At 38.8% G+C, this 18,354-nt stretch overlaps 2 protein-coding genes across 4 annotated transcripts in view; one reads left to right on the top strand and one right to left on the bottom strand.

Moving 5' to 3' along the window:
- Nucleotides 1-7,474, top strand: part of LOC126828084 (GTPase IMAP family member 9) — a 39,930-nt gene extending 32,456 nt beyond the window's left edge. For 2 of the 3 annotated variants that reach the window (XM_056102138.1, XM_050557663.2), the window contains exon 5: nt 237-1,636. In XM_056102138.1, coding sequence (XP_055958113.1) covers nt 237-1,153 — 917 coding nt within the window. In that variant the 3' untranslated portion in view covers nt 1,154-1,636. Of the gene's footprint in view, nt 1-236; nt 2,169-2,850 lie in introns of those variants that run through there. The other variant, XM_056102137.1, reaches the window with a different exon arrangement.
- Nucleotides 7,475-9,078: 1,604 nt separating this feature from the next.
- On the bottom strand, nt 9,079-17,804 carry LOC126827892 (1-deoxyxylulose-5-phosphate synthase YajO). Its single transcript, XM_056102139.1, has 8 exons — nt 17,474-17,804; nt 16,515-16,657; nt 15,375-15,528; nt 13,387-13,560; nt 11,608-11,705; nt 11,307-11,488; nt 10,788-10,927; nt 9,079-9,249 (listed from the first exon to the last, which is right to left on the bottom strand). The coding sequence occupies exons 1-8, from the start codon at nt 17,567-17,569 to the stop codon at nt 9,124-9,126; spliced, it is 1,113 nt and encodes a 370-aa protein (XP_055958114.1). The 5' UTR covers nt 17,570-17,804; the 3' UTR covers nt 9,079-9,123.
- Nucleotides 17,805-18,354: the final 550 nt, after the last annotated feature.

Below are 18,354 nucleotides of genomic sequence, written 5' to 3'. Positions count from 1 at the left end.
GTAACAGTGGGCACATCCCCAGTGATTTCACAGTACTGAGAAGCCATGTCATTGATTACAAGTTACTCGGGTGTTTGTTGGGGCCCTGTTCGACCATAGTTATCTCGTCTTTATCATGTATAGTAAGCCGAGACGCTACTGTCCCAGCCGAACTAGACCTGCCACTCTACTGGCTGCAATAGCCCTTCTAACGGTGAGGGTATTAGATGATGTCTTTAATTAACTCTTTATTTCAGAACGAGAAATAAGAATTGTTTTAATTGGTAAAACTGGCGTGGGCAAGAGTTCTTTGGGCAACACACTATTACATCTTATTGGCGAGGACAAATTTGTATCTGCCGTGAGTGCCGGTTCCATAACTGACAGTAATCTACTAAAAGAAAGGGTAACACGCGTAGACAAGGAAAACATACTTCTTAAAGTATTGGATACTCCTGGCTTATCAGATACTCGAAAATCAAATACAGAAATAGCCAGTGATCTGGTACGATGCATTAATGACCTGGGTCCAGGTCCCCATGTGTTTGTGTTCGTCTTCAAGATAGACAGAATAGATGACAGTGTTATGACCAATATAGAATATTTGAAGGATATATTTGGTGTTTGTTTAGAGAAGTACGGCGTTATCGTATTTACAGGTAAGGATCACCTCGAGGAGAAGCCATTTGAGGAGTATTTAAAAACTGCTAAGCCCGAATTTAAAGTTTTTTTGTCTGATTATTGCAAAGACAGATTTGCTGTCATCAACAATAAACACCGCGATAAGAACGATGTAGAGGAAATAAAAAAACTAATTATCAAGACCATCGAGGACAATGGGTGCGATTTTTATCGAAACGAAATGTATGAAGAAGCTAAAACTATGTACGAAGAGAAGTTACGTGTGATAGAAGAAGAAAAAGTTAAAGTTGAAAAGGAGTTACAAGATAAATTCATTCGGGAGAAGAAAGAAAAAGAAGAATTAATTATTGTCCTTGATCAAGAGACCAAAGAAAAGATTAGAATTGAAGATCAACTGAATCGCGAGAAAAGAGAAAAAGAACAATTAAGAAATGACTTCAAAGAAAAGCTTGACCAAGAGATAAAAGAGAAAGTTAAAGTTGAGAAGGAGTGGAAAGATAAACTCAATTGCGAGAAAAGAGAAAAAGAATGATTAAAGTATGACTTTGAAGAACGGCTTGACCAAGAGACCAAAGAGAAAGAAAGTTTACAGAACAGATTAAAGGATATGGACAAGTTAAAGGAAGAATATAACAACTACCAACAAATTATCAAAGAGCACGAACAAAACCAAAATCTACCTGATGAAAATGTGGCTTTTAAACGGGCTCTGGAAAAAACTAACTCACCAAATGATTCTGAAAATAATGCCACACATGTGGAAACAATGGAATCTTGCGTTGAAGAATTGAAAAGCATTGGACATTTAAAAAATGTTGATCTCGCGAAACTATGTGACCATCTTTTCACTGATGGATATCTAGATGCAATTGATAAAAGTGAAGTGATCGAGTCTAAAACATCAGTTGACACTATTGACAGGTTAATGAAAATTCTGAAAACTAAAGACCGAAATCAGAACGGTGAGGCCTATATAATCATTGTCAAATATTTAAAAAATGAAATTCGAGATCATGATGCCAGCAACAACAGTGATGAATCTGTTCCTAACCAAGAGGATTACAGCAACAGTGATAATACAAGCTACCATTATGATACCATCGACAACCGTGACACTATCAGATTCAAGAACAATACTGGTATCACAAACACTCAGGACACTGATGATACTATCGATACCACAAGCACCAACGACACAAATGATAAATTCGACAACCTTGATATCACATGCAGCCAGGACACCAACGACAGTCATGATACCATCGACAACCCTGATAACACAAACACCCAAGACAGTAACGACACTAATGTTACCATCGACAATCATGATACCAATAGCACTCAGGACACAGACGACACTAATGATACTATCGACAACCTTTATAACACAAACACCCAAGACAATAACGACACTAATGTTACCATCGACAATCATGATACCAATAGCACTCAGGACACAGACGACACTAATGATACTATCGGCAACCTTTATAACACAAACACCCAGTTTTGGAATACCAAATTCTATACTAAAGACCCCTATCCGGGTAAGTGTTACTGCTACTAGTATACGAACATTAACTGACGGCTATAAACTTTACCTTGATTTCAAGTGACCCAAGTTAAAAAGCCACAAAATTAGGAACATTGCTTAAAATGTATTTCAACCTATTCATCCTTAGAAATGACAATCATGCCACACCCGACAGGGACGACAGATTTGCTCAGAACGAGAGGGCTTTGTGTAGCTTTCAACTTCAGCCCAGGCCAACGCCCTGCCAGGAGTCGACTGGACGCTGTCAACTAACCTGGGACATGAGACAATCACAGTTAATGATGCCACTGCTTGGAGGCAATTTCGGAGGCGCAATACGTTTATGGCCTGTCTGACGCCTGCCCTGTCCGACTGTAATGTTGCATAACTTTCGTTAAAGTAATACAGGCACACCTGAAGGTTCCGCCAATGGGTGTATTGGTGACGCCCATCCATACCAAACTCCGGGCTCACTCCATTTCTTCTGATGACAGTGGATGTCCTTCATGCAGGCACCGTTTCGGTCGTTCATGGGTTATAATATTTACGGATTGCCTTCATGTTTAGAGTCGTAATTGTTTTTTTCGGTCGCCATAGGTATGATTATCAACACCAACCCTTCCTCGTCGTTTTAAATTCAGTAATTGATACTTTATGTAAATGCTGCCCAACTTAAATATGGATATGTATTTCAGGCTCAGATTTCATAACCAGGGGAGAGTATAAAACATATTACCCCCTCCACAACGAAGTTTTATATTGTCAAGATCTGGACATGTTTAAAGGAGTATTAGCAGCATACGGTGATCTAACAAACTCAGTGGATAGATTTGGTGAGACACCTGTAGAAAAAGTCAGAGAGTTGCAGGTAAAGATAAATAAAGATAAAGCTATATTACTTATTAATGAACTTTATGGTGACCCGAAACCCCTGCTAAAACTTATTCAAACAGCACCACATGATCTCTCGAACTATATATTTAACCCGTTATCACCAACACATGCATTTGTGTCATCTGAAGACAACTTGATGACTCAATTTTGTTTCGGTACTGTTAAGGAATTAAGACAACTGTTGCTGCAGGGGCATGCTATTAACAGTACAACTAGGACATACCCAAAAAACAGATCTTTACTACACGTGGCCTGTGCATACACTTCTTTAGAAAGTATGAAGTATTTGATTGATGAGGGATTCGATGTTAACAGAAGAGATGAATTGGGCAACACGCCGTTATACTACTGTTGTTGTTTCCAAAGTGATTCCGTTCAAAAATTTAAACTGTTAATATCGAGAAATGCTCGGTATTCTGACATCGATATGATACGCATTTTGGAATTAGCCATTAGTCGACTCGGAAAAGAATCTAAACTGGTTAAATATTTAAGGAAAATATTCCATGCTAAGTAGAATCATTCATCATACAGTCGATCACGAGTCACGAAAAAGATAGTTCGCAAAACGTGGACATACGCCCACACAGCAACAATGTGTCGACATAATCACAGAACACTGTTCAACCAGTGACATGTTAAAACGAAGGAGAAGGTTAATCTGACTGTATTTTATTACTTTATTAAACATACATTATGCAAGAGCAAAACTTGCTTATTACAAGTCTTTCTTTAGGCCTGAAATGTTATCTAAATTATCAATTAGACATTAATTAACTTATCCAGACCATAATAAACTTTCGATGTCAAGGCTAGCCTTCGATGTTGGCTGGATTAGATTCCTATATGCCGCTAACGGCCATTGATAATTAAATAAAAAAAGTGGATAATCGAGACTATGCTGTTTATATTAATGATTTTAGTAATGATGACCGGTACTATGCAAAAATTTCATCCGCTTCTTTCTCGGCTCATAGTGGATCAATTTGACTGAAATTTTCAGCAAATTACCTTTACACTTTCTAGTTTTTAACTATTATAGCGAGAACTGCCATCTCTTTATCTTATCTCCCATAATGTATCTTTAATATTATTTAATTATTTAGTACTTTTAATGATTTGATTTTAGAACAAAATGTCTCGTAAGTCGATATGGACTGGGCACTGCTATTATTTTATGTATATTTTATGTAATGTATATATATTCTTGAATGCAGTGTTTGACACTATAATAAACAAATTACTTACTTACTTACTTACTACAAATCAAGTAAATAGTAATAATCTTGTTGACCCCCTCAGTTGATAATGATCAACAGAGTAAAATATCCAATGACAAACAGTGAAATAATCGTAATTTGATTCGGGTTAAAAAGGCGTGAAAGTCTTACTGGGGATTACGTTACCAAATTTGGATAACAAATCTTTTATAGGATTACATAACTGTTTGTGGTTTCACTGGGGCAGAGCCACGCCCATTTTTTGCATTTGTTTGTCATCCACAGGCCGCATTTCTTAACAGATCCACTTCAAACTTTGCATACTTATTCCTTTTACCCCAAGGATCATCACATTGTTTTTGGTGCATGCCCAGCCCCCAGGGGCGGGTCACGCCTATTTTCCTTTTGTGTGTCAGTGTGTCGCCTATAGGCCGCAATTCTTAATCGACCGTCTTAAAAACTTTTCATACTCACTCCTTATTATACCTTAAGAATTACCTCAAATATTTTTTGGTGCTTGCCCGACCCCCTGGGACAGAACCACGCCCAATTTTTGTGTATATCTGTATGTCGCCCACAGACCGCAATGTGCCGACCCCCAGGGGCAGAGCCACGCCCAATTTGTATGTTTATCGTATACAGGCTGCAATTCTGGATGGATCATCATGGAACTTGGCATATGTATGCCTTATATTGAATTTGGTGCATGCCCCGACCCCCAGGGACAGAGCAACGCCCATGTTCTCTTTAGCGTCTGTGTTTCGCCTACAGGCCGCAATTTTTAATGGATCATCTTGAAAACTTTTCATACTTATTCCTTATAGCCTAGACAAGGGCTCTTTTATTTTCGGTGCATGCCTGACCCCCAGGGACAGACCCACGCCCAATTTTTGTTTGTGTTGGTGTCGCCTACAGGCTGCAATTCTTACCAGATCCCTTTGAAACTTTGCATACCTATTCCTTATACGCCAAGGATGCCCCCCGTTGTTTTTGGCGAATGCCCGATCCCCATGGGCAGAACCACACCCATTTTTCTTTGTGTGTCTGTGTTTTACCTATAGGCCACAATTCTTAATTCATCGTCTTTGAAATTGGCATATGTATTACTTATAGCCTAAGGACGGCAACTATTGATCTTGATGCATGTTCCGATCCCAAGGGACAGAGCCACACCCAATGTTTGTGTGTTTAACGTATACAGGCCGCATTTCTGATTGGATTATATTGGAACTTGGTATGCTTGGACGGCAACTATTGATTAAGGTGCATGACCCCCCCCCCCCCCCGCGCCCTTTGGCCGATTCCCCGCCCACTGTTTGTTAATATTTTGTCTGTAAATAATCTACAAGTTGAAATTTTTAACAGATTTGGATCGGCATGATTCATCATAGGGTTGTACCTATTTATATTGGTCTATGTCCAACCCCCAGGGGCAGAGCTACCCCCAAGTTTTGTGCTTTTTGTCTACAGGCTGGAATTCTGAATGGATTATCTTGGAACTTGGCCCATCTATTCCTTATACCGTAAGGATGGCAACTATTTATTTTGGTGCATGCTCCGACCCCTTGGGGTGGTGTCAAACCCATTTTTTTTGGTATAGTCTAAATTTTGGAAAAACAAACCCAACATCTAGCCGTCTTTGTCTCTTGTTATATTACAGTCGTTGCAGCCATTTCATATTTCATTCTCTTCATTTTAAAAAATACCACATCAATCAAAGCAGTAATGTGGACATATATTGCAGGGTTAGCGATGCTCTTGTGAAAGTCTTATTCCGCCAGGGGGGTCACGCGGTTAAGTGGGTAAGACTCTGGCTCGTTAGCCTGGAGGTCGGGTGTTCGATCCCTGCATTCCCCGAGAAAGTTCATCCAGATTTTCCGGCGTGGTTTCCCCTTGTCAGTGATGCAGGATGGAGGGCCTGACAAGGACAGCTGTCTAGCCGTTCGAATGGGACGGAAAACCGATGTCCCGTGTACATATTGGCGTGCATGTAAAAGATCCCTTGGCAGTTGGAATTCGATATAAGAGTAGGCCGTAGCGCCGCTGCCCGGGCAAAATTTTCCTCATAGCACACTGTATGGTGTATGCCCGTCTTCATTAGCCCAGGTTAGGAGCAGAACAGTAGGACGTTAAACCCCATTTCATTTCATTTCATTTCTTATTCCGCCAATTATCTCTTCTATTCCGTCTTCATTAGCCCAGTCGGAGCAGAACAGTAGGACGTTAAACCCCATTTCATTTCTGTCTGATTTTAAAACTAAACTGTATCTAACTTTATTCCCTCAAATTAACAGAGTTTTTCTATGGTGAACGACAATTTCAATTTATCCATTGCAAGTTGCGTAAAAATAAGATTTGGAATGAACACCTTTTACACAGTAGTAGTTTAGTACCGCACGTCGATTTTCTTCAAACTGATTACAACTATATTAAAGATACATTATGGAAGATTGGATAAAGAGCTGGCAGTTCTCATTATAATAGTTAAATTCTAGATAATGTAAAGGGAATATGCTGAAAATTTCAGTCAAATTGATCCACTCTGAACCGTGATATTATCGTTTGAATTTTAGGCCTAGCCTCGATCATCATTACTAAAATCGGTACGATAAAAAACATAGTCTCGATTATCCATTTTTGGATTGAATCATCAATGAGCGTTGAGCAGCAAATCTGATTCAAATCCAGTGAAAATCCGACACATAAAATGGCACTAGAGTTGATTAAGCTCTTTTCATGTTCATAAATGTTGAATTTATAGTTTATATAACATTTCAGACCCAACGAAAGTCCTGCAATAGGCAGATTTAGCTTGTGCATAATGTATGTTTAACTTAACAAAGCATTTTACTCCGTAAATTACAAGCTTGTGTTGAGGTATATATTATTTCATTATTTGTACCATAACTTAATAATGTAAATTATGCTGTGTCTATATATATTACTTAAAACTGTACATATTATACTATTTACACTTTAGCCACAAAGACGCAAATTTGTTTTGTTTTTCTTTTTGTAGCCTGTTCTTTGTGCCTTTCATTTGTACAATATTTTCGAAATAAATACTGTTTAAATATAACAAAACTATAGCCTGTTCACAAAACTTTTCGGCGAAGGGGAGATAACTGCGGAAAGGGTAGTCGTGGAACGCTGGATATTGATAGGGTTCACTTTAAAATCAAATTTTAGAAATAAATCCGTTAAAAACCACAGTGGCTCATTGAGAAGGACGTAATTTTTATGGAATCAAGAGAGAGAGAGAGAGAGAGAGAGAGAGAGAGAGAGAGGGAGGTTTAACGTCCACTCGACACAAACTAGGTCATTTCGGGACTAATATATGGTTCAACTTTATTTCAATAATTCGCTTGCGCGTAGGGGTCTTTAGCAGTGGGAGGTTGGACAGGCGACCCTACTCCTTATCGCGTACAACCGGGAATCGAAACCACGCCAATTGACTCAATGACAGACCTTATGATACAGCGCGCATCCGCTAACCATTCGGCCATGCACCCCCCCCCCCCCTCTTCTTTATGGAATCAACTTATACCTATTAATGTGGGGGGTTGGATGGCTGAATGGTTAGCGTGCGCGCGCTGTATCATAAAGTCTGTCATTGAGTCGACTGGCGTGGTTTCGAATCCCCGGTTGTACGTGGCAAGGAGTAGGGTCGCCTGTCCAACCTCGTGGGTTTTCTCCGGGTCCTCCGGTTTCCTCCCACTGCTAAAGACCCCTACGCGCAAGCGAATTATGTAAATAAAATTAAACCATATGTTAGTCCCGAAATGACCTAGTTTGTGTCGAGTGGACGTTAAACCCCATTTCTCTCTCTCTCTCTATACCTATTAATGAAACGACGAATGCTCACTAAAGTCTGCGTATACATAGAGGAGAACTAGTGAACCCCTTTAGCAAAAACGAAGCCTGTTTTCTCAATAAAGCTTTGATCTGGATTTGGGTGTCTTGATCTTCTTCGGTAAGATACTCAACATATTTTGATAGGTAGTTTGATAGGTACAAGCTAATGCCAAACCCTTATAAAATGCATGTACAAAATTGTGTTGTCTGCTTTTATAAATAAACCTAAACGGAGTTATGTCCCTTTTGATTATGTTGGCGATGAGAAACTTGCATTTCGCAACTCGGGGTAAAATATTGACCTGATAAATACAGATATAGCCTTCAAAAATAATTATTACAATGAAAAGACAAATAAACACTGGTAAGTTGGGCATGTGGTCTGGCAAGTTGGGCGTGTGGTCTGGTAAGTTGAGCGTGAGGTCTGGCTAGTTGGGCGTGTGGTCTGGCTAGTTGGTCTGGCAAGTTGGTCGTGTGGTCTGGCAAGTTGGGCGTGTGGTCTGGTAAGTTGAGCGTGAGGTCTGGCTAGTTGGGCGTGTGGTCTGGCTAGTTGGGCGTGTAGTCTGACAAGCTGGGCGTGTGGTCTGACTCATGACTTTCAACGATACTCCTATTATTTGTTGATGTGATTTTGGATAAAACGTTATCATAATCGTATTCTCTAATACCAAAGCTGTGAATTGGTCGAATTTCAACCACTGAAGCGTGAACAAACAACACAGAAAAAATATTTATTCTTTGGAGAATGACGACGTATATTGGCATGCATAATGGTCAAATAATCTAATATTTCAGTTTGTTCAGTAATCTGCATTTAAAAGAAATTATCCCGGATTTTACGATCCGAAAATCTAGAAACAAAAACTATTTTCATTTCAGCATTGAAATACATTTTGAGAAGTTCATCATTCTAAAGATCATAGAGGTTTTCAAAATATTTAAAACAATTCAATGTCACCAGAAAACAGTGTTTTTTAATTCAACAAATTATGTTTCATTTCAATCTACAATGTCTTCCACGAAATAACTCGGCAGAAATTTGTTGTTTTTGTCTTTGTTCACTCGCCATATTTGTTCATAAGGGTACGGTATTTCCTGCTGAGAAACTTTGTTCAATTGCTGCATCTGAAATACAATTTATGATTTATAATTTAAGCTAGGCGCACACAATGTTTCAATGTGCGAAGATACAATACCAGTAAACAACCGTTTGGCTAAACAATAAACATGTTCATTCGTCGTATTGTAAAGCGCTAGTATCACGTGATATGTCTTAAATTGGCTGTACGCTGCCATTTTGAAATAATTTAAAATAATCATGTGGTTGCAGGGCCGTATGTAGGATTTTAAAAGTGGGGGTGCAGCAGAGTGGTGGGGCGCCATAGCCTCCACGTATGTGATATAAGAAAGTTTGGATTATTGCAAACGAACCCATTGGCGTGTGGGCGCCCTTAAAATCGATCGACTTATCAGTGCCTTAAGAGCATTACTGTCTGATCATAATCAAGTGTATTATTTTATAATTGAAAGATTGTCAAATAATTTTTGTTTTTTTGGATTGGGTGGGGGCGCAATTTATCGGGGCGCCTTTTTTTTCTGGGGGTGCAATGTACCCCCTGCACCCCCGCTAGATACGGTCCTGTGTGGTTGTACTACTCAGACCCGGTGTTAGTTTGTTGTTTCTTGTATAGAGGATGTAGAGAGGTTGATCTGGAGAAAACCCAAGAGATTGGACAGGCGATCCTACTCCTTGTCACGTACAAGCTGGTAATCGGAGAACTACAAGTAGATGGAAATTAGGGTGAAAGAGATTTGTGGGACGACGTTAACTGTCGACATGTGTAGACGAATTCTCTTCAATGAAATTCTCATATACGCAAACAGACACTGATGTGTTATAGCTATTTATCACGCAATAATACATTCTACAGTAGATATCGCTTGTGTGATAAATTTCATAATCTACAGCGTTAAATCCCTTGGGAGATATCGCTTTACATGAATTTGATTGGTCAGTTAAAAAGGAACTACTTTTTTGTATTTTCAAAGAACAGTTCCTTTTTTATTAAAAGTAACTTCTTTTTTTTTTTTTTTTTTTTTTTATTAAAAATGAATTATTTTTATTTAATTTACTTTGATGGAAACACTGGGTCAATATAAAGGACTTTGCAATGGTTAAATAGCTGCCAAAAAATGATGTATCACTACGCCGTAATGTAATCAGGTTCAGTAAAAGTGAAGTCTACAGCAAAGAATTATATTTATTTATTTCTGCACGTAAGAAAGGATTGGGTGATAAATAAAATCTCCTACTTCAGTACTTGTCTATTTTGATATCAAAAAATATCAACACTCGTCGATAAAGTAAAAAAAAACCTCGACAGAGCCTCGTTTTTGTTTTACTGTATCGACTCGTAGGAGATTCTCTATATGTAGTGACGTGCACGAGGCAGGATATCGCTATGGTTTAACACCTGATACCACTTATCATTTGACATGGTTAACATGTTTTACAGTTCTATCTCGTATAGTCCAAACCATGGTTCCTACAAGTAGGGGCGGTTCTATTCCTTCACAAATTTTTTTATGTCACAAAACCAGTACAGTGTTACACATTTCATTGTAAACTTGACACATCAATCGTTATAAATATAATTTAGTACCTCCTCCTTGGTTAACTTCCAACCGGAACTAGCATCCATATTGCTGTTTAACTGATCAAGAGTTGTAGCACCAATTAAAACAGATGATACAACATCCTTCTGTAATAACCACCGTATTGCCACCTGGGCAACTGATTTACCTGGAGAAAGAGAGCAACAACATGTCATGATGGAAATCTCCACTTTAGAAAATATACCTTACAGTGCTCGGAAAACAAAATAAAAAGTTTAACGTCTTATTTTTTTACACCCACAGAGTTAATGAATTACGCTATGATGTAAATTGTGCACTGATAGTTTTGAAGCTGTCTGAAGATTTTTTAAATTGGAGCAAATGGTATATCCAGGACCTGTTTTCGTTCCATTGGCAGAACTCGACTCTATTCCTTGCTAGGCAACAAGTCTGGAATACCCACACGACCTTCTGGCCGGTCCATACACGTCGAACCATCGTGGCTACCATGTATGGAAGACACAAGAGGCAATAATGGTAAATCTGATTAACCAAGACTATCCCACCTTTAGATTTACTGATCTCCTCCAGCTTTCCAATGGTGTTCCATATTTTCTCACTTCCTTCTAGTTTATCCCAGCCTGGACAAGTTTGGTTTCCTCTTTTGGCATCTTGTGCTGCCCAACCAATTCTTCCAGATCCCGACTCAGGTCTTTGTCCACGCTTGTATTTACCAGATAGTACTCCGCTTTAATATACAGAAATATATATTATAATGCCCACTGGAAAATATATATATAATTCGTGTGGATGTAACTCTATCCACTGACAGCTGTAGCAATATTCTAAAAGATTCTTTTAACTTACCCTTTTAAAGGACTCCATGGTAGGACGGCAATACCATTTAATTTACAGACACTAAAAGATTCGAACTCATCATATCTGGTAGCCAGACTGTATTGTTGCTGCAATCATAGAATTTACATCATTTTCAAGTCAACTCCGTTGCATACGAGTTCATTTATTCACTGAAACTGACACGGTGGCTCAGGGTATAAGGTGTCGGCACACTAATCAGGTGGTCCCCGTGCTGGCCGAACAATTTCCTGGGGAATTGCCAACATGTTTCCTGTTATCAGAAGTGTAAGACACTGGAACAGTCGTCTAGTCGATCGGATGGGACGACAAATGTTAAAGAAACTTTGTCAGTTATAACCGTAGGCAACATTTCCCTCTTAGCATAATATACGGAAGACGTCCATGCAATACCAGTGAGATGAAAAACAAGGACATTACAGTCGATGGTCAACCAGACATGATTCTCAGTATATAATAACCATGAATTACAAAATACTTATTAAATCGAGGATTCAAAGAAATGGGATGTGGAAGTAGTTATGTTACTCCATGGTAAAACAGCGATGCCATTTAATTTACACACATTAAAAGATTCGAATTCGTCATATCTTGAAGCAAGATTGTATTGTTGCTGCAAGCATAGAATTAATATCGGTTTACTTCACTGTGATGCATTGGGAGTTCCAGGTGTTTACTGACACAAAAATACTCGGGTAGATCAGGGAGTAAAGCACTGCCTCCCTAACCATTAGATCTGCAATACTCGGGTAGATCAGGGAGTAAAGCACTGACTCCCTAACCATTAGATCTGCAATACTCGGGTGGACCATGGAGTAAAGCACCGACTCCCTAACCATTAGATCTGCAATACTCGGGTTGATCAGGGAGTAAACCACTGACTCCCTAACCATTAGATCTGCAATACTCGGGTGGACAATGGAGTAAACCACTGACTCCCTAACCATTAGATCTCGGGTTCGGTCCGGGTATAGGCCGGGTAAGTTTCTTGGGCTTATCCGGCATTCTTTACAGTTGACAGACCGTTTCGTTGCTTTATTAATAAATTCAAGGACGTTACGTGACCCAGCCAGTACTGCCCTGGTCCACTAACCAGAAGCTTTCGGTTCGTTCCTGTGTTGCCCGCGAAAGGGGGGGGGAGTGATACACTGAGGTCTCGTGTACAGATTGGCTGCAAAAAAACGAAACTGTGACGCACTGAGGTCTCGTGTACACATTGGCTGCAAATAAACGAAACTTTGAGGTTTTGAATTCGAAAATAAGTAGACGAAAACGCCAATGACCGGGACACACGTCATTCATGACACCCTGTAACGTCAACCTGCCATTATTCGCATTAAGTACATATATAATAAATGGATTAAGACAAATATAATAAATGGATTAAGTACAAGTACAACAAATGGATTAAGTACATATAATATAATAGATGGATTAAGTATAACAGGTGGATTAAGTACATATATAATAAATGGATTAAGTACATGGATTAAGTACACGTATAATAAATGGATTAAATACATATATAATAAATGGATTAAGTAAAAGTATAACAAATGAATTAAGTACATATACAACAAATAGATTAAGTAAAAGTACTACAAATGAATTAAGTACAACACATGGATTAAGTACAAGTACAACAAATGGATTAAGTACAAGTATAACAAATGGATTAAGTACAAGTATAATGAATGGATAAAGTACATATATAATAGATGGCAAAAGTACAAGCACAAAAAATGGATTAAGTACAAGTATGAAACCTACCTGAAGGCTAATAAATGGATTAAGATCAAGTTCTCTGTTTAAATCAACTATTTGTTGTAACTGCCATCCTGTAACGTTACTACAACCAGCATGACGTATTTTACCACAACGTATCAAGTCGTTAAACGTCAATAGGGTTTCCCGGAGGGGCGTGGCATTATCCCAACAATGCGTCTGAAAGATTAAAAATCATGAAAATAGAAAGATAACTACCACATATATTAAAGTATGTTTTGTGAAATATCTAATTTTCACGGTTTAATCCACGCTAAAATAGACTCAAAATGATTATGAGATAATTAAGAAAACACGCTATTTACAATCGGATTAAAAAGAGGCCCATCAACATTTCAGTTCATTATACCTTTGAAAATACTGAACCGAACTGAAACATTTTTGGAGACCTAATTTTCGCAATTATAGTTTAGTTTGTAATGGATTAAAAATTCACGAAATGACAATCAGTGGCTTTAAAATACGGATTTGTTTTTGTACTTAAACTATAACACCTGCTCTTGGAAGAACCATTACGTAAATGAGCTAAATCGCTATTTTTGACGCCTAGAAATGAACACAAATGGAGAGAAATTAAATGAAATGTGGTTTAACGTCCTACTGTTCTGCTCCTATACTGGGCTAATGAAGACGGGCATACGCCATACAGTGTGCTATGAGGGAAATTTTGCCCGGGCAGCGGCACTATCGCCTACTCTTATATCGAATTCCAACTGCCAAGGGATCTTTTACGTGCATTCCAATGTTTACACGGGACCTCGGTTTTTCGTCTTATCCGAAGGACTAGACAGCTGTCCTTTTCATCCCCTCCGTCCTGCATCACTGACAAGGGGAAACCACGTCGGAAAACAAATGGAGAGAGAGAGAGAGAGAGAGAGAGAGAGAAATTGGGTTTAACGTCCACTCGACACAAACTAGGTCATTTCGGGACTAACATATGGTTTAATTTTATTTCAATAATTCGCTTGCGCATAGGGGTCTTTAGCAGTGGGAGGAACCGGAGGACCCGGAGAAAATCCACGAGGTTGGACAGGCGACCCTACTCCTTGTCACGTACAACCGGGGATTCGAAATCACGCCAGTCGACTCAATGACAGACTTTATGATAGAGCGTGCGCACTCTAACCATTCAGCCATCCACCCCCCCCCCCCCCCCGAACAGTAATGGATCGCAACGCATAAAATAATGTATTATGAATGTATGCAAATAGAGAATATTTGTCGTTTTAGAGTGAATAACATATTTTATTCCATCGAGAAGCGTAGCATGAGTGAAAATATAAACGTTTTCTTGCTTAGAGATGAAATAAAATATGTTATTCACGACAAAACGACAAATGTTCTATTTATTTTATGATTTTACAATCATTTTAGGTAAAAACAACTAGCCAGTGGAATAACACTTTTATTTCACTGATAAAACGCGGTATTCCACTACTGATCATAAAATAAACTGATTTACATTCAATTGTTTCCATTTTTTACTCTAATTTCAAATCAGGTATGTTCGGCGAAATACGTCAGAAGTCTCAATGGAATGGCAATCTCTAGCGTCTGGTTATTCCAGTCTACACCGGAAGTATTCTCCCGTGGGATATGTTCAGCATTGTCCATCGAGTCGCTTCATTACAAATGGCGCCCGTCAGGATTCTGGCACGCCAATCGTAAAAGTTTTATTTTGTCTGTAATATTGAATATTAGAAGCCCAAGGTGAGATAACAACATCAATGTTGATTTATATTGACCAATACATGTTTACAATGTCGAGGACTATGGATGATACTGAGTGGGTAACTTTCCTCCTTTAACTAATTTGTACGACGTTTCGATGAGTATCTTTATGATAACGTCGAGTTCATTCTCTTCAAAACGTCGCACGTATAAATTAAGTAATTGGTTTTCCATACGTATGTGTTATAGTCTATAATTCTATCCTGTTAATAAATGCCTTTAAAGGATTTTTTGGAACTTACTTGATAGAGATCAACATAATCTGTTTGTAATCTTTCTAGACTTTCCTCAATACTTTGTACAATATGTCGCCTTGTTAATCCTTGACGATTTATATTATCTTTTTGTATCCAAGCAAATACCTTTGTCGCCAGAATAAATCTATCCCTCTGTTGTCTACAAATAAATATCTTATTGAGTTAAAATGATTATTGGGTATCGATAAAATATATTTTAAAAATCTTAAATTTTAGATTTATTGGATATCAAAATGCAGACATCGGGTGCAAAACTGATAACACATGAAGATTAGTTTGTGCATTTTGTTATCTAAAATGTCACATTTAGACATAATATGTACGGCCATGCAGTGAATACTTGAAATGATAAAAATCAGCTTGTCTTAAACAAGGCCGATCTGATTAAAATACAGATTTATATTTCGTTTCGTTTTTTATACTTTCGCTGACCTCCATTACATGAAGATCTGACCAGTTGTAGTGGGAGATCGCGTGAGGGGTCATACGCGCGGCCTTTGACCCTATGACGTCAGACTTCTGATTTACTAATCAGCATTGATTTTTCTACTAGGATACGTCCACCACACGCCGTAACAGACCGTTTTATTGGCTAATCCCTCACATTCAATCAGAACTGGGGTTATATAAAAAAAACTCTTCCAGATCCAAGTGTAAAACGAAATTTTGAACTATAAAAAACGAAGCGAAATAGGGACTGTGTTTTAATCAGATTGAAACTAGGCTTGACTTCCATCCTCCTAAAGCCACCTGTATCTGGACAAAATCAACCAGACATTATACATATGTTATGAATCTCAGAAAAAGTTGGAAGCCGTCGTTGCTCAGTAAATAAAACATTGTGGTTTCTCCCCTTGTCACTGTGGCGAAAGACAAAACGAAGGGACTGGCAAGGAAAGGAACTTCATTTAGTCATTTGGATCGGACGAAAAACCAGGGTCCCGTGTAGCGAACCGCTGACAGTTGGAATTCGACATAAGAGAACAATTATTGCCCCCATAGCACACACACACTGTATGACGCAACCCAATAAAGTTACAGATTATTCTCAAGACATAGATTATTCACATATCGATGTCTCATAATACGCCCACATATTGAAAGCTTTTATCATCCAATACTTACTGTTTAAGCCAAGTACCAATAATGGATTCTGATAATCCTCCAGAGTAGACATCAGCAGTATCTATAAAATTACCTCCCCATTCCACATATCGATTTAATATCTTATGTGATAATTCTTCATCACACTGTCCTGGTAATCCAGTCTAAAGAATAAATATTGGTCATGAGAAAATATAATGATATTGCACAAACAAATATTATATATTACACGACAGGGCTTCCACTTCAATATTTTCATTGTCAGTTATTGTAAATATCGCACGAAAACTTTGCGAATCAGATTCATATTTCATGGGATTTTTTTTATTTATGGTACCGTGTCGTGAATTCGCGTGTTTAACTCTTTAGTTTTATTGTGCGATTAAAGTCCTTTATTTTCCTTATCAATGTTTTTTTTTATTTATCGCATGCCCCTGAGAAAGCTTTCAGGATTTTATACTTTATTCGATCAACCTCTTTTATTTGACCTTCGCGTCCGTGGCCGTAAACTCGGTCTACCGTTTCTTTTGGTTGGTGTAAGTTGGCAACGTTTATATCACACGCGTTTCGGTCACAAAGTGGAAGAAAATGGGGTTTAACGTCCACTGGAAACAACCAGGTCGTTTTGGAATTCGCATTTGGTACATTTTGTTTTGAACAATTCTCTTGTGGGGTCTATAGTGGAAGAGGAAGTAACCCGGAGGTGGCGGAGAAACCCTATTAGGTTGGACAGGTGACCTCACTACGTGTCACGTACAAGTGTGGGATCGAAACCACACCACTTGATTCAGTGGTAGACCTTATGATTCTCCAGAACAGTCGGGTTTAGTTCGGCAACGGAAGGGTGGGGGGGGGTCAGATTAGAATCACCCACAAAAGCGTTGCAACTGTAATAAAACCCATGACGACACCCAATCAGTGACCAAAACGTCATGCAGTATTCGTGCAATGTTAATTTTAAGTAGTAAAGACCTACTCACTGCGGTTTGTCCAAATGTCATGGTACCCAGACACAGATTCGAAACTTGAAGACCCGTTCTTCCTAGATGATTGTAATCCACTTTTAACTCCGCCATTTTGATGGTATGTGAAACTTGGCCCACTTAAATGACAGGAGTTTAATTGATTCAAATGGTTAGTAGCGTAACTTGAATATGTAAGTGATATGACTTTACTTTATAAGCTTGCATAGACAGCTGATCTTGTGTTGTCCAAGTATACTGATCCTGGGTTATGCATGGAATCTACCTACACAGTCGCATATACTCCTTCTCGCATACTTCTTGTACCAGACGAACAAACAATACAAAGTGTGGGCGTGACCGTGACATTGCGAAACAACTCTTCAACGTCTTTCATTGGAGTAATCTCCCTTTAACAGTAACCAACCGTTACACCCACTAACCATATGGATGGCCATGGCGCAAATCACCTAGGACTTAATGCTAGGTTCCTCTGTCGTGCGATGCTTGACGTTCGGGTGTGTCCCTATTGGGTCCACGATCTGGCATCTGCAGAAACGTCCTGATACGTTTCGATACGATTAACACCATTGCTACGACCGAACTCAATATATGATAAACCCTGACAGGATCCCCACGATTACTCTACGATTAAAACCACGATTTCATGCGTAGCCTGAATCGTGATAGTGGGAACCCAGCATTATCGATTGAGCTGAATAGTTTGGTGTTAATTGCCGTCACTTGATTGGCTTCAACTCTTCCTGAAATCTTCGTGGGCTGAAATCTTTCTACTCCTGAAAAACAACATGGGGCAACGTCTTGTTCTATAGTATGTTTACGGTTCCAATGGGGATTCACAAACAGCAAAGAAAGAGAACGATGATTCTTTCTAATCT

The sequence above is a fragment of the Patella vulgata genome, chromosome 7, assembly GCF_932274485.2.
Source record: "Patella vulgata chromosome 7, xgPatVulg1.2, whole genome shotgun sequence".
Taxonomy (NCBI): Eukaryota; Metazoa; Mollusca; class Gastropoda; family Patellidae; genus Patella; species Patella vulgata.
The sequence above is the reverse complement of the archived record's forward strand: the minus strand, read 5'-3'. Positions and strand labels throughout refer to the sequence as shown.